Source organism: Anomaloglossus baeobatrachus, chromosome 9 (genome assembly GCF_048569485.1).
Source record: "Anomaloglossus baeobatrachus isolate aAnoBae1 chromosome 9, aAnoBae1.hap1, whole genome shotgun sequence".
In the NCBI taxonomy this organism is placed as follows: Eukaryota; Metazoa; Chordata; class Amphibia; order Anura; family Aromobatidae; genus Anomaloglossus; species Anomaloglossus baeobatrachus.
In genome coordinates, this window is record NC_134361.1 from 52,976,641 (window position 1) to 52,999,955 (window position 23,315).

The 23,315-nt window shown below is 44.2% G+C and overlaps 1 protein-coding gene and 1 long non-coding RNA gene across 3 annotated transcripts in view; one reads left to right on the forward strand and one right to left on the reverse strand.

Annotated features, from left to right (window-relative positions):
- The first annotated feature begins 3,233 nt into the window (after positions 1 to 3,233).
- The window catches only part of LOC142251170 (uncharacterized), a 179,207-nt gene continuing 159,125 nt past the window's right edge, over positions 3,234 to 23,315 (forward strand). Inside the window, exon 1 of the long non-coding RNA XR_012725291.1 lies at positions 3,234 to 3,297. This is a non-coding gene — a long non-coding RNA (uncharacterized LOC142251170). The remainder of the gene's footprint in view (positions 3,298 to 23,315) is intronic.
- Positions 19,773 to 23,315, reverse strand: part of LRCH2 (leucine rich repeats and calponin homology domain containing 2) — a 191,016-nt gene continuing 187,473 nt past the window's right edge. For both annotated transcript variants that reach the window (XM_075323711.1, XM_075323710.1), the window contains 2 exons: positions 21,221 to 21,298; positions 19,773 to 21,139 (listed from right to left, as the gene is read on the reverse strand). In XM_075323711.1, the coding sequence (XP_075179826.1) occupies positions 21,020 to 21,139; positions 21,221 to 21,298 (198 nt within the window). In that variant the 3' untranslated portion in view covers positions 19,773 to 21,019. The remainder of the gene's footprint in view (positions 21,140 to 21,220; positions 21,299 to 23,315) is intronic.

Genomic DNA, 23,315 nt, shown 5'->3' on the forward strand with positions numbered 1-23,315 from the left:
ATTAAACACATTTTTTTGTTAGTATTTTACTCATTCCAGAAATAACTTACCATAATCATATCTATGGCTAGTTGTTGTACTGCAGGACATGACGGGTCCCCTGGAGCTGAAAGGAAGACATGTTCTTTGTAACCGCACTGATCCTGAGGATCACAGACACAGGAAACCCCAATATTCACTAGTATTCTACAAGAGAGTATATCAAAATCTTTATTCCTTTTTTTTAGTTGGACAACCCCCATAATTCAGATCAAATAAACTACTTACTTTAGTAATCTATTAGAAACAAAATAGAAGCATAAATGGACCTCATAGCATAGTTCAGGACAACAACTATATGAAACCAGAGAAAACAAGTCAACAGGACAACAATGACTCAAACAGCACCAATATTTATAACAATAGATTTTATTGAGTATTAAAAGAAGAGGGTGCAGGGAAATGGAAAAAGTACAGATTACAAAAGTACACAGGACATATGAAATAGGAGGGTGAAAAAATCCCACACACCTACCCAGCCATTAAAACCTTTCAAAGCTCAAGTATATTGCTGCCAAAATGTAGGGCATGTCAGTGGGGCTGAACTGAATGCACCCTGACTGCTGAGCCCGGTATGTAAGGGGTCAAAATCCCTCTACCGTGCCCGAACCCTGCCCCCTTTTTATTTGTCCAATCCCACTGTTTTCCCTATCACTGGTTCCCCTATATAATCCCCCTTATTTCAGAGACTCGGCCTTTCCTCATCCTGAGACCCGGATGCTGCTGTGCTGCTGGCCACCCGGACACAGTCTGCTCCTGCTGGTGAGAGATACCGCACGACTTGGCTGCAGCCATAAGGGACAAAATCGTGAGGAAAGGGGACGCATGGCTTACCGCCATCCTGGCTGAGCCGCGTCCTATCCCTCCTGAGGCTCAGGCGGTGATTCTGGGGGGCAGGCGGTCCGCATGGCGAACCCGTCCGCCGGAGCGCCTGAGTCCTGCATTAATGACGTCACGGGGCATGCGCACTCGTGAGCGCGCCTCGCGACTAGCCCGCCAACTTCCTTCCAGCTCCCGATCGCGGCTGCTGCACGTCGATACTGTTCCTCCAGCAGCGTGGAGTTGTTAGTTAACCCATGCCTCCCCGAACCACCAATTGTCCAGCTATTACCAACAATTATAACGGGGGGACACCATAGCTGCGGCTCCTCATCCAAAGAGGGGGTCTGCAGACATGGTGCAGCCATTACCCCCTCCCCCTCAGTTTCTTCAGCATGATGCACCCCTGGGTGCTGGGGCATTAATAAGCCCTTCTGCCTCCTCTGCACAATTCCAGCTACTGGCCTTGCCATCATTAATGCAGGGGGATGCAGGTGTGCATCCTGCAGTGTCTTCCCCTCCCCCACCTGCACAAGCCTCATCTGCTCTATGTTTAGCCCCAACTGCCCCATGTCCACCTGCCCCAGCTTTTCAAGCCCCTGATATTACTGCTCCATCACAGGCGGGTGCTGGATCCCCGGCCCGTGGTCATAGTCGCCGTGGGTATGGTAACCGCTCTGCCTCGCTCTCCTCAGGGTCACCCCTTGGCAGCCCTGACCAACGCAGACGCTCTGCATGGGTGCACACTGCAGTGTCTGCCCCTTCCCCACCTGCACAAGCTCCCCTACCTGCACAAGCCCCATTTGCTCCATGTCCATCTGCCCCGGCTCTTCAATCCCCTGATGTTTCACCACAGGCGGTTGCTTGATCCCCGGCCCGCGGTCATAGCCACCATGGGCGCAGTAACCACTCCGCCTTGTTCTCCCTAGCACCAACCCCTTGCAGCCCTGACTGACGCAGATGGATCACATTGCAGACATAGTCGCCATTCCTCCCATTGTTACAGATCCTCTCAGAGGAGCCGCTGTTCTCGTTCATCGAGGTGGCGTTCTCCGTCCACTACATCGGTATCCTCAGATGCCTCCATTGTGCCCCATGGGCATCATTGCCGTCGTTACCAACCTGCTCAGAGGGAGATGGTTCCTCGCCCAGCACACCCGAGCCTGTGGAATTTGTTGTTCTTAAAGAGCCTGCTGTCGCTCCCCTTCCAGATGCTGGTGAGTACCAATACTCGGGAGCGTGGGGAGATGGTGCAGGCATGGCAGCAGTTATTAAGAAACTTTTAGCTAAGTTGTAGATGGCGGCGGGGGGAAAAATACTAGTTAACCCTTCTTTTCCTGATCAACCTCCTAAACAGTCTGATCCCCCACCTCGTGCTGACATTCACAGGGATGCTTTCTTTTGCGGTGTTACCCCTTTAGGATCCCATTTAGATGATGAGACCGTCCGAAAAATATGGGCGAATGATTATGTTGATATATGGTCTTTAGTTTCGACCGATCAACATACAGTTGACAAGGAGCGGAGGTCATCTGATCGTCCTTTTGAGAGGAGGCCAAAAGTGGCTAAGTCCATTAACAACTGGCTTCAGGCATTTTTTGTTATAGGATGTGTCATGGGGCAAAAGCACCCTGAGCGCTGTTCTGAGATGTTTATTTACCTCGACACCATATATAATTCTTATAAGTCACATGGGGGATCAACCTGTTGGTGTTATGACAAGGATTTTCGTCGTTGTTTGGCCCTTCAACCCCAGTTAGGTTGGGGAGTGAAGGCAACGGACACTTGGCTCCATTTAATGCTGGTCCAGAAGGCTTAAGACCCCCTTCATCCAATGGCTCCTAGCACATCTGCCGGCCCCGACTCAGCGGCCGTTCGGAGACCCTGAACGTGTTGGTTATTAAATGAAGGCCACTGCCGCTTCTTTGGCCTCTGTAAATTCAAGCATGAGTGCTCCGCTTTTGGTTGAGCACATACAGCAGCCAAGTGTCCTACTTCATCCGCAAAATTGCCAGCGAAACTATCTAACACGCTGGATAAGGACACCAGTGAGTGTTCTTGCAATGGGGCCGTGGCTAGACCGATACCCCAATAAAGAGGCAGTTGCTCAGCTGCGCTTTGGCTTTACTTTTTGTTTTCCTTCTTGGGGATTGAAATTGATTCCAAAGCCATGGTTTTTCGCTTCCCACCTGACAAAGTCTTGCTTTCATTGCCCAGGGGTTTTGGATCTGTCCGTAGTGTCAGATTGTGGCAAGTGCAATTGATCGTGTGTGTAATTTTTGTTCGTCCCCTTTTGAATCTGCTCTTTTTGCGGTTTCCTTTAGCTTCCCTTTTTTCAGTGCTTTGCGAATTGGTGAGTTGTTGTTCTTGTCAAAGCACAGTGAAACACGTGTTGGGACTCCTTCCCCACACCTACGCCTGCACCCTGGTAACCACTAGGTAAGCTCTTTTCATGTATCTGCTGCACTTTTTATTTTTTTATATACCACGGCATTGGACTTTCCTCCAGTCAGGCAGTTAATTAAATAATATGCCTTTTTGGAACACTATAGTGAGACGGTATGGGAGAATTTTCCTCTGTCTGTGGTGCTATAATTATATTTTTGGCAGCAATATACTTGAGCTTTGAATGGTTTTAATGGCTGGGTAGGTGTGTGGGATTTTTTCACCCTCCTATTTCGTATGTCCTGTGTACTTTTGTAATTTGTACTTTTTCCATTTCCCTGCACCCTCTTTTTTGACACTCAATATAATTTACTGTTATGAATATTGGTTTGAGTCCCTGTTAACCTGGAGATGTGAACATATATGGGCAAATTGAAAGACTTTTTTACTCTTGTTTCTTATTTTAGTAATCTTCCTGTCTGCAGAGCTTTGATAATGCTTTATTGGTAATGTCGTGCATGGATGACCTGTTTTGTTGCAGAATCCCAATAGAAACACATATGCATTTTACATACAGATTGTCTGCATCTCATTAGACTCTATGGGGAAAACCTGCAAATAAAACACATAATTGCAAGATAAGTGAGAAAACTCAATGCATTTCAATTTCTGCCGTATTAGGCAGTTTTCATAGAAGCGATCGTAGGCAGCTCAGTCTTTCCTGGGTAGAGGGAGGAAAATACAGGGGGTTTTTTTGCTTTTTAAATAAAATACAACCAGGAGACGGGTTTTCACAAACCGGAAAACTCCTTTAATGCTTGTAACCTCTCCGGCTTATCTGCAACCCAAAATGTGAAATCAGCCGCTTATGTGACTGTAGTGAGAAAGTCAGGATGGATTCATGGCACTTTTACATGACGAGATTTTCCGTCAGTATTTGCTTGAGAGAACAGAGGTAGATCCAAAACACAGAAGAGGTGCAAATGGTTCAGTTATTCTTTTTCTCTGTGTTTGTTCCCCTTTGATTTTCGGGACTTACACACACAGTCAGTATTTTCCATCAGTATTTATTTGTAATAGTGCTGTAAAATACGTCTTTATTCCAAGAATGCGGGAGTTATACTGTAATGCGCTGTCTTCTCTGCTTCATCCTATTCACGAGAGCAGGAGCAACTAATGGGGCAAGATGCACTTATTGAGTACGTGAGGGTCCTGTGTCACCGGGAGATTCCCAGCCGTGTGACTATGTGGTATGTGATAGACTCCCAAACAAAATGAACCAGACAGAAACACACAAAAGAAATACACAACACATTGCAATTAGATGTCAAATGGTCCCAATTTTATTGAAATTTACATGACACTGAAAATGGCACACCCCCGACTCACGGAGAGTCACCCTCCAGCGCTCAGGAGAGGAAAAACCCCTGTGGGGGGAAACCTCTAGGGAACCATGGCCGGAGGATTGCCCTTCCCCTGGGCTTAGAGAGTTAGCGCCGATATATAACAGATGTATATCATAAACAAAAAACTCCTAAAACTTAGAATTTATTAATAAGGTTAAAAAGGAGGGGAAACCCCACATCAAATAAATTAAATAAGAAAACACACAAGGGGGCTGACCCTAATGAGCCCTATGACTGCCCCTACCTTGCAGCGGAGGTCGGCGCCCTATTACCTGCGCAGTTGGCGCCCCTGCTCTCCGTCGACTTTTACCTAATGAGTCCCTATTAGTCCCTATTGTGAGATAAAGTGATTAACAATTTAGGATCAAATAACAGATGTACATACAGTATAACAGATGGAACAGCAGTTTTACAATTTGTACATTTTACCAGATTTACAGACCGTGAAATAATAAATTTAGACTATAAATGTGATAATCTGGATGTGGGGGAGATCTGGCTGCGATATCGGTCACCCCAAGAATTGCTACAACCAAATTTGGTTTACCTGATTGAACAATTTCTCCCTCACAGATCCAGGGTCACCTCTCCAGAAGTGGCACACTTGGTTACAGGGTTTGTTCATTTTGGATAACCTCTAATTGGTTGAATATCCCTCCCAATTTATCACCCATTAAAAGGCATAGCCAGGAAGGACCAAAACTTTAACCCTTTCACCATTGGCAATTCTTTTCACTTTAGAAGTCAATCATTGCACTTGTTATCAAGCAGGCGCCCTATTATTATGGCCTCCCATAGATACTAAAAGAAATAGAGTTCGTGGATCAAACGTTGTGTTTTTCATTAATATTGTGCATTTCTCGCATGGAAAGATTGGGCTTAAAAATATTAATTTGCACATAAAAAGTTAAGGGCAAATTACTGGTGAAACAATTGCATTTTCCTGCTGATGAAACAGTGATTTTATATAAACGACAGCAAGCAGCTCTGTAAGTGACTCAGTAAGTGGAATCCGGGTCTCTGTCTCTTCATTATGCTGCCTAAAACGTGGTCACATATTCAAATTTAATGGTGGTAAAATGACCCTTAAGAATGTTACGTTTTAGGTGTTTCTAGAACCCTAGGAAAAGAATAAGAAAAAAAATGAAACCAGTTTCCTGTATGTAGATTTTTATTTTATTTAAGAGAAATCTACCATAATTGATCATTAACTGCTACTAATTACTTGAGTTTTCTGTCCAATTAGATCAAGGATTACACCATCATGTGCTGCAGAGGACGAGCAGGAAATAAGCGACACTGTCTAAGTGTCCTTTCACACCACCAGAGACCGGGTTCATTATATAGTGCTTACCGTATTTTTCAGACTATAAGACGCACTTTTTTCCCCCAAATGTTGGGGAAAAGTGGGGGGGTGCGTCTTATGGTCTGAATATAGGGCTGCGGCCGGGAATGAGGGTGCTGCGGTGGAGCGGGTCATCAACGGCACGAGCAGGCTCCAGCAACGCCTGCCGTGACCATGTGGGCCCGCTCATTATATATGCACACCCATCATCTCTCAGCGCTGATTTTGGGCTTCAAATCTTGAAAAATGGCCCGAGCTCTCCACTTACACCTTGTAGATCTTGTGTCCAGCTGCCAGCGTTGTCTCTGAACGTGTCTTCAGTGCTGCTGGGTGTGTGCTGACAGATAAGCGCACGCCTCTGTCCAGTGACAATGTGGACAGACTAATGTTCATCAAAATGAACAAGTCATGGATCTGCAAGGAGTTTAGTACCCCTGTGTCATCCTGGGGAGTAAAGACTTGTGGATTTGGAATGTGCTTGATGCAAATCTACCTGTCCAGTTTGCAACTAGGGCACAAGTGCTGCCACTGAAGTGGGTGTCTGTGGGGCCCAATTTTTGGAAAAAAGGGAGACTCCGCTTGGAGTCCCCTTGCTGTGCTTTTAAAAATGATCCAAGATGAACAAATCATGGATCAGCAAAGACTTAGCTACCTACCCCGGTGTCATCCTGGGGACGGTTAAGGATGGCGTATTTTTGAATGTGCTTGATGCAAATCTACCTGTGAAGTTTGCAACTGGGGCACAACTGCTGCCACTGAAGGGGTGTCTGTGTGGCCGAATTTTGGGGAAAAAAAAAAAAAAGGGAGAGTCTGCTTGGAGTCACCTTGCGGTGTTTTACATGATTTTAGAAGGGCGTGCCATGCCTATATCTGTGTCTCCTCCTCTTTTTTCTCGTCCAGCTGTTGTTTTCGCATGAGTATTTGTCCTTGTCACTTTCCCATGTGTTTGTGTTGTCTTGGGAGTTGTTTGTCACCTTTTGGACACCTTTGAGGGTGTTTTCTAGGTGTTTTTATGTGTTTGTGATTGCCTGCCATTGTTTTCAATGGGGTTCGAGAGATTCGTCAAACGACTCGCCAAACCGAACTTGAACGCGGCCTCCGTTCGATGAACCGAGTCGAACTCGAGCCTCTAGAGGTTCGCTCATCTGTAGTAATTTATATGTTTCAATATTGCCATTTCGATAGAAGACACTCAGACAACGATAACTTTAATGAAATGGTTTGAATTTTATTCATAGAATATATATACAGTCTTATTCCAGACATACATGCAAGATCAATGAAAAAAAAAAAAAGTATCTTATTTACAAACCAAAAGGAAGTAGTAGGGTAAAGGCTAACATAGAAAAGTTGGAAGCATTCACAAACTTTTTTTTCCTCTTTCCAGAATGAAAAAAATCTAGAGTTCAAAATTACTTAAATAGTAATCAAACTGGCAGTATTACAAATATGTACATACAGAAATTATCCAAATGAAGAAAAAAAAAAAGCAATTAAAAAAAAAAACACAACAGGATGTGCTACTTAATAGGCGTCACTTTGGCGCAGAAATCTATGTATAATACAGCAGGAAACTGGCGGAATCGTCAATTGCAAAACAACCAGGGCTAAAAAGAATGCCTTGTTTTGGCGATTTTATACACACACGTCCCTGACCTCCTCTTTTGCCCCCAATTCAGCACGGATGCTCCGGTGGGCCTCCCAGTCCTAACAGGCAGCCAAGCAACTCACTGCTGGCATCACTTAAGGATGGCACAAGACTAATGGTGCCAACCGACTGGCATCACATTAATTCTATTTAATGAAATTTGGCAATCACAGGGGCACAGAATTTGTAATTGACCTAGTTATGTTATAGCTCTATAGTGACCATGTTTACAAACAACATGGCTGCACTTCGCTATCACCACAAAAAAAAAAAAAAAAGTCGCCGTCAACGTAAAACACCAAAATCTCTGCAAGGTAATAAATAACCAAATTTTGTTATTTACCAAAAAACATGGCCTATTCCCATTCTAATGGCAATAAACAGGTATAGATTATAGGGCTATGACAGATTGTACTGCCCATTTAGGGTAAACCTGATTGGAAAGTTAACCTATCACCCGGATATGCTGCGGATAGATTTTGGTGAGTCGATACCACTAGGCTGGTGCAGAGGTACTCACTTAAAGAGAATCTGTAAAGTGCAAAAACGTTATAACTCGCAGATTAACCCCAAAGAGACAGGTTAATAGCATTCTGGACCTGCCTGGTGCCTGCACATTAAACCGTGCTGCCGGGAGGAAAGAACTTTATTCCTCCCAGCAGCATTCTAGTTTCAGGGATGGAGGTGGCGCCGGCTGAGTCACCGCTCTGTGTATGGAGAGCGGCGGCTAGAACCGTGCCCCCCCACACTGACAGATGCTCAGCTTTAGAACCTGCTGTCAGTCATTGCAAGGCGCGGTTACAGCTACCACTCTCCATACACAGAGTGGTGATTGAAAACATGCCGGTGCCGCCTCCATGACTGAAACCTGAATGCTGTCGGGTGGAATAACGTTTTTTTTCCTCCTGGCCGCAAGGTTTAAAGTGCAGCACCAGGCAGGTTTAGAATGCTATTAACCTAAAGGTTAATGGCACAATTCCACGAGAGGTTCCCTTTAAACAGAATTAATCAAAATGGGGGTCTATTCCCTTCACATCTCAGAAGCAGAATTACTTTGTGCCTCTAACCTGAGAAAAGTAGAAATGCCCCATACTAGTGATGAACGAGCTGCTTGCCACTGCTCATTACTCGATCGAGCATTGGGTTGTGCCAACGCGTTTCGAGTAGAGAGTATAACTGAAATCATTAAGAAAACTCGCGCATTTTTTCAAATTTAGATGTTCAAGGCTTGCCCATCACTACATATTCAGGGCTCTGCTGAACCTCCTAGTGTTTAAAAAGAAGGGGTAAGTGTGGAAGGCTCCATTTTCCTGCCCAGCACTTGGTACTCCTGCCAACTATATGAACTCTTAAATGGAAGGCCTCGCTAAGAAGGAAGAGTTTCTGCTAACAGTTACAAGCCTTAGCTTGGACTAAGGCTGGTTTCACACATCCAGCATTTTGCCGGATCTGTCACACTCCAGTACAGTGCAGTACAGTACAGTACAATGGCATCGCGGCAAGCTCCGGTCACATGATAGCATGTGACTGGAGCTTGCCGTGATACCAATGTACTGTATTGCACTGTAGTGGAGTGTGACGGATCCAGCAAAGCGGCGAAATGCCGGATGTGTGAAACCGGCCTTAGCCATTCATAAAGTATGGTGACCATCTAATCTTACATTTTCCCCGCCTTGACTGATGCAGGGGAAAGATTTGTCTTGTCAGCTTCCACAATGATTATCGATAGATTATAAAGTTGAGTCCATAAAAATCAACTTGTTAGATTCTGAAAGGGTTGCCTAGGAAGAGACAACTACTTTAAAAGGGAACTTATCACCTAGAAAGACACTATTTATCGAAAGATATAGAGCTAATATGCAAAGAGTTTAAATCCTGTATAGCTTACAAGAGCAGCGGATGAAGTTTTATTCTCCCTGCAGCTGCTGGTTTCCAGAGATCAATAATATGCGGAGTGGTTACAGACACCGGTTGCTTTAAAGCGAGCATATTGTGGTAACCCCCTGGCACTATGACAGTGTGCAGAGGATTGATCATGCATGCTCATGGTATAGTGACCAGCGACTGTAGAAGCACCCTGCACCATCCCAATTACTAAGATAAGCGGCTGCAGGGAGAATAAAACTTCATTTTCAGTTTACCTTGTAGCATCTGCCCCAGTAAGCCAGATTTAAACACCATTACATGACTGTCGTTATATCTGAAAGTAAGCAGCATTTCTCAAGGTGACAACATTTTAAAATTTCAGTTCATTCATTCGCCATGACAAAAAAAAAAAAAATCCTTTTATCTGGTCAAAATTACAATAAAGTTTGACGTTTGTACTAGTTCCTAAGAATAGACAGATAAGATGACCTAAAACTCTAAAACTATAACCTACTCAAGGGATTTACAAAGAAAAAAAACAAACTTCCATTTCAGTTTCGAAGAACAGCTAAAAATAGAGAACGCCTCAAATTTCTAATGAATTTCATTATAAAAGGAAATGTTTATAACCGGAGTGTCCAAGACCAAGGAACACAATGGGTACGCCTGGTGCGCAACGGAGAAATGCAGGAGTAAGCGCGTCTGCAAAACGTTAGATTATACCATGTCTTTTGGTCCCAAATCGCCTCATTCCTAGTAATCTACACAAAGCTCAGCAGCGAGTATTATTAGCACTGAGCATTTCCCTAGATAACAGAAAACAATGATCGCAATCAACTTGGAACAAGTACAAGTTCCTTCTTCATCGCCTCCTCTGACACCCTAGAGCTTTTTCCAGGTAATAATCACATCTCAACATGCAAAAACTATGCAGATGTTTTTGCCTCCCCCCTTTTCCACACTTGCCTAATTTTGATAGTTTTAGGATGGGCCAAAACTTTTCTTGAAAAGGTCACAAGACATTCTATTTTCGCAAAATATTATACGTTTCTAGGGTGTTTTAAAGAGGTAGCAGTATATGTTTGCACATTGGCAAGTCAGTTCTCATTATGGCTCCGATAACTTTATATCATTTATAGGATCATGTAAAAACCTCACAAAAAAAAATAAAATATAAAGATTATGCTACACTTAAGTCTGTACAATGGGCCTCATTTCTACTTGATTGTGCATTTTGGACCCTTGCTGTTCGTACTGCACATGCTGCCGCAACGTGTTACAAAGACTGGAAAAATCAGTGTCTTGAGACATTACATGGTCCTAACCTTTTACATTGTTATTTTAGGGAGTCGGGAAGAAAATATTTTATTGTAGTCTAAACCGCCAGGAGCCAGGAGGGAATTAAAGGCAGAAGTATAAAGTTATGTCTTTATTTTACACCAATTATCTCTCATAATTCATTTCTGAAATTTGAACGTGTCATCAGAAAGAGATTGATCAAGTCAGATTTGGTTTTTTTTGTAAAATGTATTTTTTTGAAATATTGTTAATTTTTTAAAATTTCCACAATGGGAAGAAAAAAAAATGTATATACATATACATACATACATACATTAATATATATCTATATATGTATATATATTAATTACACTGGGTATGGAAGGTATTCGGACTCCTTTCAATTTTTCACTGTTTCATTACAGCCATTTGGTAAATTCTAAAAAGTTAATTTTTTTTCTCATTAATGTACACTCCGCACCCCATCTGGACAGGCAAAAGACATAAATGTAGACTTTTTAGCAAAATTTATTAAACAAGAAAAACTGAAATATCACATGGTCATAAGTATTCAGACCCTTTGCTCAGACACTCATATGTAAGTCACATGCTGACCATTTCCTTGTGATCCTCCTTGAGATGGTTCTACTCCTTCATTAAAGTCCAGCTGTGTTTAATTAAACTGATAGGACTTGATTTGGAAAGGCACACCTGTCTATATAAGACCTCACAGCTCACAGTGCATGGCAGACCAAATGAGAATCATGAGGTCAAAGGAACTGCCCAAGGAGCTCAGAGACAGAATTGTGGCAAGGCACAGATCTGACCAAGGTTAAAGAATTTCTGCAGTACTCAGTTCCTAAAAGCACAGTGACCTCCATAATCCATAAATGGAAGAAGCCTCTCCTCAGTGCAAGACATATGAAAGCTCATATAGAGTTTGCGACTATGAAAAATAAGATTCTCTGGTCTTATGAGACGAAGATAATACCTTTTGGTGAAAATTTTAAGTGGTATGTGTGGAGAAAACCAGGCACTGCTCATCACCTGCCCAATACAATCCCAACAGTGATACAAGGTGGTGGCAGTTTCATGCTATGGGGGTGCTTTTGAGCTGCAAGGACAGGACGACTGGTTGCAATTGAAGGAAAGATGAATGCGGCCAAGTACAGAGATATCCTGGAAGAAAACCTTTTCCAGAGTGCTCTGGACCTCAGATTAAGAGACAGATTAAGAACTTGTACGTTCGAAACAAATCCTCTTTTTTGGGCATGTTTGACCCTGTCATGGACTTTTTTTAATATGAATTTATGAATAAAATTTTGACATTTTAAGAAAGAAATTTTCCGTGGACTGGACTGCTGGATTTTTTATTTTGCTAAACCCAATTGAGTATCTCTGGAGAGACCTGAAAATGGCTATCCACCAACGATCACCATTCAACCTGACGGAACTGGACAGGATCTGCAAGGAAGAATGGCAGAGGATCCCCAAATCCAGGTGTGAAAAACTTGTTGCATTATTCCCAAGACGACTCATGGTTGTACTAACTCCAAAGGGCGCTTCTACTCAATACTGAGAAAAGGTTCTGAATACCTATGACCATGTGATATTTTAGTTTTTCTTGTTTAATAAATTTGCAAAAATTTGTACATTTGTCAAAATGGGGTGCAGAGTGTACATTAAATGAGGAAAAAAAAATGAACTTTTTTGAATTTACCAAAATAGCTTCAAAGAAACCAGAGTGAAAAATTTAAAAAGTGTCTGAATACTTTCCGTACCTACTCTATTTTTTTGTCACATTGACCAAAAGGCTTATACTAGACTCACTTCCGCTTTGTACGTAAGACTTTTCGGGAGTCTCACCACAGACAGGATTGTGATAATGATCAATAATACCTCTAGATCTCTATAAAGGAAAACTCCTTCTAAATGACGTTAGGCTATGCGCACGTTGCAGATTTGGTTCAGAAATCTTCTACAAGAAATCTACACCTTTTTGCAGAAAAATGCACCAAAAATGCATGCGTTTTTCTGAAGTCAATGGGTGTAGGGAGTTTATAAAAAAAATATATATCTTACCGGTAATGGAATTTTCCAAAGCCCATGACAGCATCACCAGAGAGAGATCCACCCATCCAGGACAGGAAACCCCATTAAAATAAAAGGGTGGTACCTCTTCGCTGCATCGGTAAAAACATTAGTACATACCACCACCCAAAAACAAAATCATAAAGTTACTTATAAAACAGTACACCCTTAGTGCGATGTGAAGTGAAAAAGGGAATATAATGGTGCAGTCATGGGTTCTGGAAAATACCATTACCGGTAAGTAAGATTTTTCCCTTCCCCCCATTAAAGCACCAGAGAGATTTAAATAGAAAAAGCCAAAACCTAGGGAGGGACCACTGCTTGTAGAACCCCTCTCCAAAATGTTAAATCAGTCGTGGAGGACAGATCTAGTCTATAGTGCTTAAAGAAAGTAGAGGGGGAAGACCAAGTCGTTGACTTACATGTCTGGTCAATTGGCAACTACGCCCTCTCAGCCCAGAAAGTCGACATGGACCTGGTGGAATGGGCTGTCATACCTTCCGGCACAGGAAGGTCCTTGGCCATTTCCAACGTCATCCAGCATGAGGTCTCCCATCTAGGACAGAAAACCCAAAACTGATGTGGAGAAGAGGTACAGCCCTTTTATTTTAGTGGGGTTTCCTGTCATGGATGGGCGGACTTTCTCTCCGGTGGTGCTGTCATTGGGGATGGGGGAACACTAAACAATTGACATGCTGCAGATTATTTTCTGCACCAAATCTGCAAGGAAAAAACAAAACATGTGCACAGCACTTCAAAATTGTCATTGCCTTTGCTGTAATAAAGATAGACATGGAGATTAGGGCAACAATCTGCATCAAAAACCGCACTGTGTGAACACAGACGTACAATAGTCCAGTTTCCTTCTGAGCACATTGTGAATCATTCTATTTACTTTAGATCACTTTTTAAATTTTGAATTTTAGCAGTTACATATAACTGACAGCTGTTACCAGAGAGCAGTGCATTGTGGGATCTAACAGGAGCGGCATTTACTGAGAACTTAACTGGATTATTGGTCTGGGGGAAAAAAAAAAAAGCACAAATTAAAAGGGAACCTGCCACCAGAATTTTCCCTTTTGAGCTGCAGCCACCACCAGTGAGCTCTTATATACGGGCATTCCAGAACACTGTATATAAAAGCTCAAGCTACTCTGCATAACATAAAAAGCACCTTTATAATACTCACCTAGGGGCCGGACTGGTCCGATGGGTGTCTTTTTGGTCCGGCGCATCCATCTTGGCCGATCACTGTCCTCCTGTCCAGCCCAGTGTGCATGACGCGTCCTATGTCATCCACACAGAGGCCTCCATTGTGTTCCTGCGCAGGCGCACTTTGTTCTGCCCGGTTAAGGGCAGTTCAAAGTATTGTAGTGCGCATGCGCAGGCGGTCCTTTGACCTTTTCTTGCGCCTGCGCATTACAGTACTTTGCTCAGCCCTCAACTGGGCAAATCAAAGTGTGCACAAGCAGGAGTGCAATGGCAGACTCTGTGGATGATGCAGGACGCGTTATGCACGTTGGGGTGGCAAGGAGAACAGCGATCGCAAGAAGAGAGTAGAAGCCGGACCAAGAGCAGCAACACCCATTGGACGGAACCGCCCCGCAGGTGCATATTGTAAAGGTGTTTTACAATATAAAGAGCGGCCTGGGCTCTTATATACAGTATTCTCTAATGCCATATATAAGGGCTCACTGGTGGTGGCCGCAGCTCATAAGGGAAAAGCCTGGTGACAGGTTCCCTTTAAAAAAAAAAAAAAAATTAAACAGAATTGTGATTGTATATTAAAAGCGCCTCTGTATATGAATTGAAACGATAAAGTAGCATGGATACAAATGTCATAAAGCAAAGTGCTGTAAAATTATTCAGCCTACCATTTACATTTCCAATGTATCATTTTCTCAAATGTGAATTTTCATTGTAAATTTAGGTCATGTGGTGAAAAAACCCTCCTGTTTACCTTACCAAATGAGCAATATTTATACTCATTGGTTAATAAAAGAAAAAAAAAATGGCACTAAACAGACGGAATTAACAAATCCTATTAAAATTATTGTGCGCAACATGTTAATTGCAATTACAAAATTCATCTGCATCTAAAAAACATGAAATGGAAAAGAAGGGAAAATTAAAGAATAAAAAATCACGATCATACTCGACTATATCCATAAAAAAAGGCTAAATTAATAAAGAGTGAAAGTCACAAGCTTATATTATTCCATTTATTATACACTTTTGCTGCACTTAGTGGTAATGTAGGAGAGTTCAGATTTCAGGAAAGTCTCGTTGTGCCGACGCACAATTGTAGCTGCAAAATGAATAAACTATTTACAATCCAAACCCAGTGATCACTACGCAAAGTAACAGTACAATACCATAGTCAGAACGTAAAAAAAAAAAAATAAAAAAAAAATATAAAAAATAAAAAAAAAAATAATACAATCCAAAATAAATAGGAGAAACCCTGTCAATGTGTGAACGTAACAGAACTGACTTCCCTGCGCCTCCTTTCTGCGTCTACGAGGTCAGTAACACAGGCACTTCACATGTAAACAGTCTACAACTTAAAGAGTTTTGGCACCAACTCAAGACTATAAAAATATTAAAAAAAAAAAATATTACAAATAGAAAACCAGAAGAGAGAAATTAAGAGTAAGGATCATCTTGGAGCGGTCACAAAATGAAAAATACAGCGATGCCAAAAAAAAAAGAAGTATATAAAATTACAAGAAGTGCAATAAATAATCCAAATCTCTAGAAACTGAGCGCACTGGTTTATATTACAGCGGCCAAACTGAGCGGAAAAGTACTAAAACGTGAGACAGCAACAGTCGTGTCCTGCTAAATGGCGTTTGTTTTCTGCATTATGAGCAAAAAATAATGAATACATTTTTATAGCGGTTTTAGGGGGGTTTTTTCCCCACTTATCCAATATAGATCTCCAAATCTTCACCATACAGAGGTTAAAGGGAATCCTTCATCAGGTTTTTGCTACCGGAGAACAAAATGATATAGGGGCAGAAACCCTGATTCCAGAGATGTGTCACTTAGGCTGCTTTCACACATCAATTTTTTTTCACAATCCGATGTAAAAACTGATGCAACGGATCAGGCGAAAAAACGGATCAGTTGCATCAGTTCCTTCAGTTTTTGGACCAATCCGTTGTGCTACTGAGCATGCTCAGTAGAAAGGGAAAAAAAAAATTGCAATCCGTCGCTGTAATACGTTTTTTGCCGCACTACGACTGATCCGGCGCCCATAGGCTTTCATTGTACATGACACTGGACAGCGCCGGCGCGGTCTGTTTTTTTGGGGGGTTTTTTTGCCGCAGCCAAAAAACATTGCATGCTGCGTCCTTTCCGGTAGCTGGACACACAAATTTCGCCGGATCCGGCGCATGACGAATGCAACGCAAGGGCATCAGGCATAATGTGGCGCTAATACAATTCAATGAGGAAAAAAACAGATCCAGCGCCGGATCCGTTTTAGCAGGTTTTTTTTTGCCAGATTGTGCCTGATGCCAAAAAACTGATGTGTGAAAGCAGCCTTACTGGGCTGCTTGCTGCAGTTTTGATAAAAATCAGTTTTCTGTGCTGCAGATCTAGTAGTGCTCTGAATGCTGAGCTCTGTATAACCCTGCCCACACCACTGATTGGCAGCTTTTTTTTATTCACTCCGGTCCGTACAGTGATCTCTAACCTATTGCAGGAGTTACGTTCCAGAGACCCCTGCAATAGGTGAAAATCCAAAGCAGCAGAGTTATATTTACTTTATTTACCCAGATTTTTCGGATTAAAAAACGCACTTTTGAGGGGTGCGTCTTATAAGCTGAATTTAGCTTATGGGGGCTGGTGGGGGGGAAGACAATGCTCCGGACAGTTGACTGTGCACTGGAGGCAGTAAGGCATGGGCCATACTGAAAATATCAGCGGTGCGGGGTTCAAATCATGGCGCCTGGAGTACACGCCTGCGCAGCTTGAGCTCTCAGCTGAAGATCTCATCTGCGCACGCGCCGCTGGTTCACTGATCTTTCAGTAACAGACTTAAGGAAAATGGTGGCGGGAGGTGGCGATAGCTTAATCTGCACACGCGCCAACTCTGGGTGCCATATCTTGCAAGCCTGCACTGCTTAGTTTCTGGATGTTCCTCCCAGCGCCCGCAGCGAGCATCTGAGACACCCAACGCAGCATCGCCCTGCTCCATCACCGCCCCTGCCTACTGTGACCCCCACTTCACCACCGCTACCGTGATACAGCGAAGCCGCAATAAGTGAACCGCGGTAGAGCAGGGGAAGACTGTATAGGCAGAAAGCTGCCAATCAGTGGTGTTGGTGGGGGTTATACAGAGCTCATCAATATGGAGGACTACATGGCAACAAATTTACCAGTCCTTTAGTGATAATCTGCTCCCAATAAATCAATGTTTTTATAATACATACATACATATACATATATATATATATACACACACACACACACACACACATATACATACATACACATATATCTCTGCAAAAAAAGTCCCATTAAGGGGAATATATCACCAGGTTCTTACCACCTAATCTGAGAGCAGCATAATGTAGGGGCAGAAATCCTGATTCCAGTGATGTGTCACTTACTGACCTACTTAGTATAGTTTTGATAAAGTCAGATCAAATCAGTAGTACATTATCATTACAGGACTACTTGGTGTGCTGTAGGTAGTCCAGCATATTCATGAGCTCTGCATAACTGCTAGATCTGCAGCAGAGAAAACATTGATTTTATCACAATGACAGCAAACAGCTCAGTAAGTGACACATCACTGGAATCAGGGTCTCTGTCTGTTCTCAGATGACAGAGCAAAAACCTGGAAACAGATTCCCTTTAAAGGAAATATTTCACAGTTATTTTAATTTTTTTTCGTTTATAAAAATCACTGGTTTAATCAGCAGGATATTATCACTAAAGGACTGGTAAACCTGCTGCCATGTAGTCCTCTATTTTCAAGAGCTCTGTATAAATCCTGATTGCCAGCAGCCACCACTAGAGGGTGGCGAGGAGCTTACTCCCAACTGCCCATACATTGAACTCTATGGTATGACTGTATACAGCTTCTCCGCTCCCCCTGCTGGTGGCGGCAGGTAGTGACAATATTATCTTTTTTGACGCAACATCTCTACACAGGTTTGGAAAACTATTGGAACAACAGTTCCAGACACTATAAAGATACATTACAGAGAACCTGGGAGAAGGATTAGTCCCCCAAACCGTCACCAACCCAGATAAGGTTAAACATAGTATAAATAGTCTTTGCAAAATAGCAACGAAAGCATTCTAATGACTGGTAAAGAGTCAAGGGGGTGGAGCAACTGCCTCTGAAGAGTCGCACAGGCACACGATTAAAGCCGCCACCGGTTTCCAGTAATGGCGCAGTAAAGCAGGTCGTACTTTCTCCACGTTCTGCTGAATTGGTCATCCTTAGGGTGTTCTTACTCAACAGATCCGATGGCATTCCAGATAGTTACATCGTTAGGGCCACGTGCCTTTATGCAATGCACATTGGGTTTTGCTAGGAATAATCAAGCAGGTGTCAGTTAGGATATGACTCACGCCTGATCCATTGGTTATAACACTCCGTTCTTCGATAAACCTTAGAAGGGGTAATTCAGGAGCACTTCAGGCTATAGCTGCAAGGTAATAATGTAACAAGGCCGGTTATCATCCACAGAAATGCAAAAGTCAAAAGAACCTTAGTCACCAGCCTTTGTAACAATGCAGTTGTGATGCAGGGTAGTATTGCTGGCAGGGCAGGGCGACTGCGGAGACAGAATCCAGCTCTAGCCATGGAGAATGAATATGCTTTACAACTGGGTGACACATACTTAAAAGGGAATCAGTCAGCAGGTTTTTGCTACCTCATCTGAGAGCAGCATGATGTAGGCAAAGAGGCCCTGAGTTCAATGATGTATCACTTAGATTAATAGCAGTGGCCGTTCTTATTTTTTGTATGTAGCAGAGCTCTGGGAGCTGACTACGCCCACGCCAGGCTTTCAGTGTACACTTCCATAGACAGAAGCTGCTAATCACAGAAGGGATGGAGTCAGACTAGAGCTCTTGCTGCTGAGACCCACTAATGATAAAGATAAAAGGCTGAAGCTAACATTGCAGGTAGACAAAAAAAAAAAAAAGACAGATAACAGACACAGGGCTTAAGTTTCTGTTTTAACTCTTGCAGCATGCTGGCTTCAGATTACAATGCAGAAACCTGCTGACATAGTCTCTAAAGATAAATGGCTGAGCCTCCAGAGTATACATCTAAGAGAGGCATAAACCTGCAAAGCATGTATGCAGGGGAGATGCCCCTTTTTATTTCAGCTGCTTGACCAAACCCAGAAATTACTTAAAAATGTACTCCGTTCCGAGCTTTTCTGCACGAGAAAGCGTTAAAAAGGGGCTGACCAGTACTTTATATATATCTCAATAGCCTACCCTATCCAATTGCCCTCGGCACTGCCGATCAGCTGTTCCCAGTCAGATCAGATCAATTCTAGAGTGGAACAGAAAACCTTCATCAACCGCTTAGTGGCCACAGCCACATACTGCAAATTCACTCCAACTGATACAAATGGAGTTGACGGAGGTGCACAACTTTGCAAATGACCACGTCCGGCCGTCACCAACACCGGGAACATTTGAATGGTGGGCATGCTGGTAGACAAGTCTGATATTGATGGATACAGTTTCGATGTAAAAGAACCCTTTTAAAACAAAAACTGTTGCCCAGCCGTAGTTTTTAGGCTGGTTTCACACACCCAACATCTTGCCCCTTTGCCAGATCAGTCACACTCCAGTACAGTACAATGGTATCGCGGCAAGCTCCGGCCATATACTCCGGTCATATGACAGCATGTGACCGGATCTTGCAGCGTGTATTGCACTGTACTGGAATGTGACGGATCCGGCAAAGCGGCGAAATGCCAGATGTGTGAAACTGGCCTAAGGGGAACTTTGCACGTTGCGACATCGCTACTGCGATCTCGTCAGGGTCAAATCGAAAGTGACGCACATCCGACGTCGGTAACGACGTCGCAGCGTGTAAAGCCTAGAAGCACAGATAAACAATCGCAAAAGCGTCGAAAATCGGTGATCTGTGTAGTGTCGGTCATTTCCATAATTTAGCTGCAGCGACAGGTACGATGTTGTTCCTCGTTCCTGCGGCAACACACATCGCTGTGTATGAAGCCGCAGGAGTGAGGAACATCTCCTTACCTGCGTCCTGCCTGCAATGAGGAAGGAAGCAGGTAGGTGGGATGTTTGTGTCCCGCTCATCTCCGCCCCTCCGCTTCTATTGGCCGCCTGCCGTGTGACGTCGCTATGAAGCTGCACGACCCGCCCCCTTAGAAAGGAGGCGGTTCGCCGGCCAGATTGATGTCGCAGGGAAGGTAAGTGCGTGTGAAGCTGCCGTAGCGATAATGTTCGATATGGCAGCTATCATAAGATATCGCAGCTGTGACGGAGGCGGGGACTATCGCGCTCGGCATCGCTACAATCGGCTAGCGATGTCGCAACGTGCAAAGTATCCGTTCGTTTTTGGAAAAGGAGAAATGATTGACCGCGCACAATGTTTAGAAAAAAAAATAGTAATTTTTCACAGCTCCAGTCTGATGCCTACGCAATCCTTGCTAATTTCGATACCTAGTGAGTAGTCTGCCTCCACCGGTGATTAGCAACAGACAGGATTAGAATCACCAAACTTTGTTTTCTTTTTACAAACCAGTCTAAGCCTTGTGCAAACATTTTTAGCACGTCGGACCACCCACCTAGCACTGCGCTCAAATGCATCCCCCACACTACTAAACCAGGTTGTGCGTCTATGAATATACATTCACATCCACACAAACACGCATTAACAGATGTGCATTCTGTATCTTACAAGAAAAAGCATTAATAAAAACAGATTAAAAAAATGAAAAATAAAAAAAACCAATCCCTTCACTGTAATTCAGTATATGCAGTGAGGGGACAGTAGCTGTGCACGGTTCACATGTCAGGGCTAAGATGTCTTCCGGAGGATAAGTCTTGCCAGGAAATCCACTACTGAGGATTTAGAATGAGCCAGACGACCGTTCGTACTGGTTATACCAGGCTTTCCCCAGAAAGTCACACTGAAGAAAGCTGGGAAGTTCTCAACAAGGGAAGTTCTAATAGTGCTTGTACTGTGAGCCCAACTTTCACCAGTCCCCTCTCTTCCAAGATATGGTGGGGTAAACATAGCCTTTCCTGGAGGAGAAAACAGGAGGAGAAGATTTACTATGAGTCTGCCCTCGTCCGTCACACGGAGGAGCTCACGTATGCACTCACTTGTGGAACGCCGAGCTTCTTACAGGCCTCCAGAAAGTTTTCTACATTACGCCTGCATTTTGCCATGCTGAGTTTAGGCTGCAAAATAAAAAAGGCAAAAAACAAAAATATATCACATGTATCAGAAAAAACAAAATCATAGATCAGATTATGGCGAACACATCCAGAAACATGGTGACATATTTCCCCTGTGGAGTACACAGACATGAGTGTGCGCAACATGGACACAAAGTCAGTGTCAAAATCTGGAACTATGGACATGAGCACAAGCCCATTGATTTTAATGGGTCTGTGTCAGTGTCTCCAGTACGTGTGAAGACGGACGTCACATGTTCCACATAATAAAGTCAGCAAGGAGACTAACTGATCTATAAGATAGCAAAAATAATGACCAAAAAAAGGAGGTGAAAATCAGTGTGCTCTCCACAGCAGAAATATTGGATTCAATCATCATAGATAGGTTTTTAATTATTTAGAAGATGTGTTTCTATTTTGGAACGCTGCACCAATCCGGAACCTGGAAAATAAATATAATTTCTTGATGGTGTAAACAGTTTAGAAGTTACTGGAGTTCAGTGCAATTTACAGCTGCAACCGAAAATGAAAATATGTCAATCACCAGTAGTAATCGGCAGAGGAGCACAGCGTGCTGGAGGAGGCTGGGAGGAGAGAGGCTGATCCTGGGGAAGTCTGGGAGGGGGAGGGGGGAGGCTGAGAGAAGAGAGGCTGATGCTGGGGGAGTCAGAGAAGAGAGGCTGGGAGGAGAGAGGCTGATCCTGGGGAAGGCTGGGAGGGGGAGGGGGGAGGCTGAGAGAAGAGAGGCTGATGCTGGGGGAGGCTGAGGCTGGGGTAGGCTAGGCTAGGCTAGGCTGATCCCGGGGAAGGCTGGGAGGGGGAGGGGGGAGGCTGAGAGAAGACAGGCTGGGGGAGGCTGAGGCTGGGGTAGGCTGGAAGGAGAGAGGCTGATGCTGGGGACAGAAAAGGCTGATGCTGGGAGGAGAAAGGCTGATGCTGGGAGGAGAGAGGCTGATGCTGGGAGGAGAGAGGCTGATGCTGGGAGGAGCATGGCGAATTGAGCACATTTGGGAGTGCGCAGCATGGCGGATGGAGCACGTTTGGGAGTGTGCAGCATGGCGGATGGACCACGTTTGGGAGTGCGCAGCATGGCGGATGGAGCACGTTTGGGAGTGCGCAGCATGGCGGATGGAGCACGTTTGGGAGTGCGCAGCATGGCGGATGGAGCACGTTTGGGAGTGCGCAGCATGGCGGATGGAGCACGTTTGGGAGTGCGCAGCATGGCGGATGGAGCACGTTTGGGAGTGCGCAGCATGGCGGATGGAGCACGTTTGGGAGTGCGCAGCATGGCGGATGGAGCACGTTTGGGAGTGCGCAGCATGGCGGATGGAGCACGTTTGGGAGTGCACAGCATGGCGGATGGAGCACGTTTGGGAGTGCGCAGCATGGCGGATGGAGCACGATGGGGGTGCGCAGCATGGCGGATGGAGCACGTTTGGGAGTGCGCAGCATGGGAGATGGAGCACGATGGGGAATGCGCAGCATAGGGGATGGAGCACGATGGGGAATGCGCAGCATAGGGGATGGAGCACGATGGGGAGTGCGCAGCATGGGGGATGGAGCATGATGGGGGGTGCGCAGCATGGGGGATGGAGCATGATGGGAGGTGCACACCTCCCCCCAACAACCACACACACACACACACACGCGCACTGCACAACACACCACACACACACACACACACACTGGGAACCACAAACACCGCCCTACACAGACACCCACACACACACAGACAACGCCGCACACACACAACACACAAACACCGCGGCATACATAAATATACGCACATACCGCACAACACACACATTGCACAAAACATACCTCCCCCCAAAACACACCACACACACACAAACCGCGCAACACACACACACACACACAACGCTCCACAAACAACGCAACACACGCAACACCCAGACAACACTGCTCTCACCTCCCGCCACACCCAGACAACACCCAGAACATGTACAGCCCCTACACAAACACTTGGCAACTACACACAACAACATCTAATATATATATA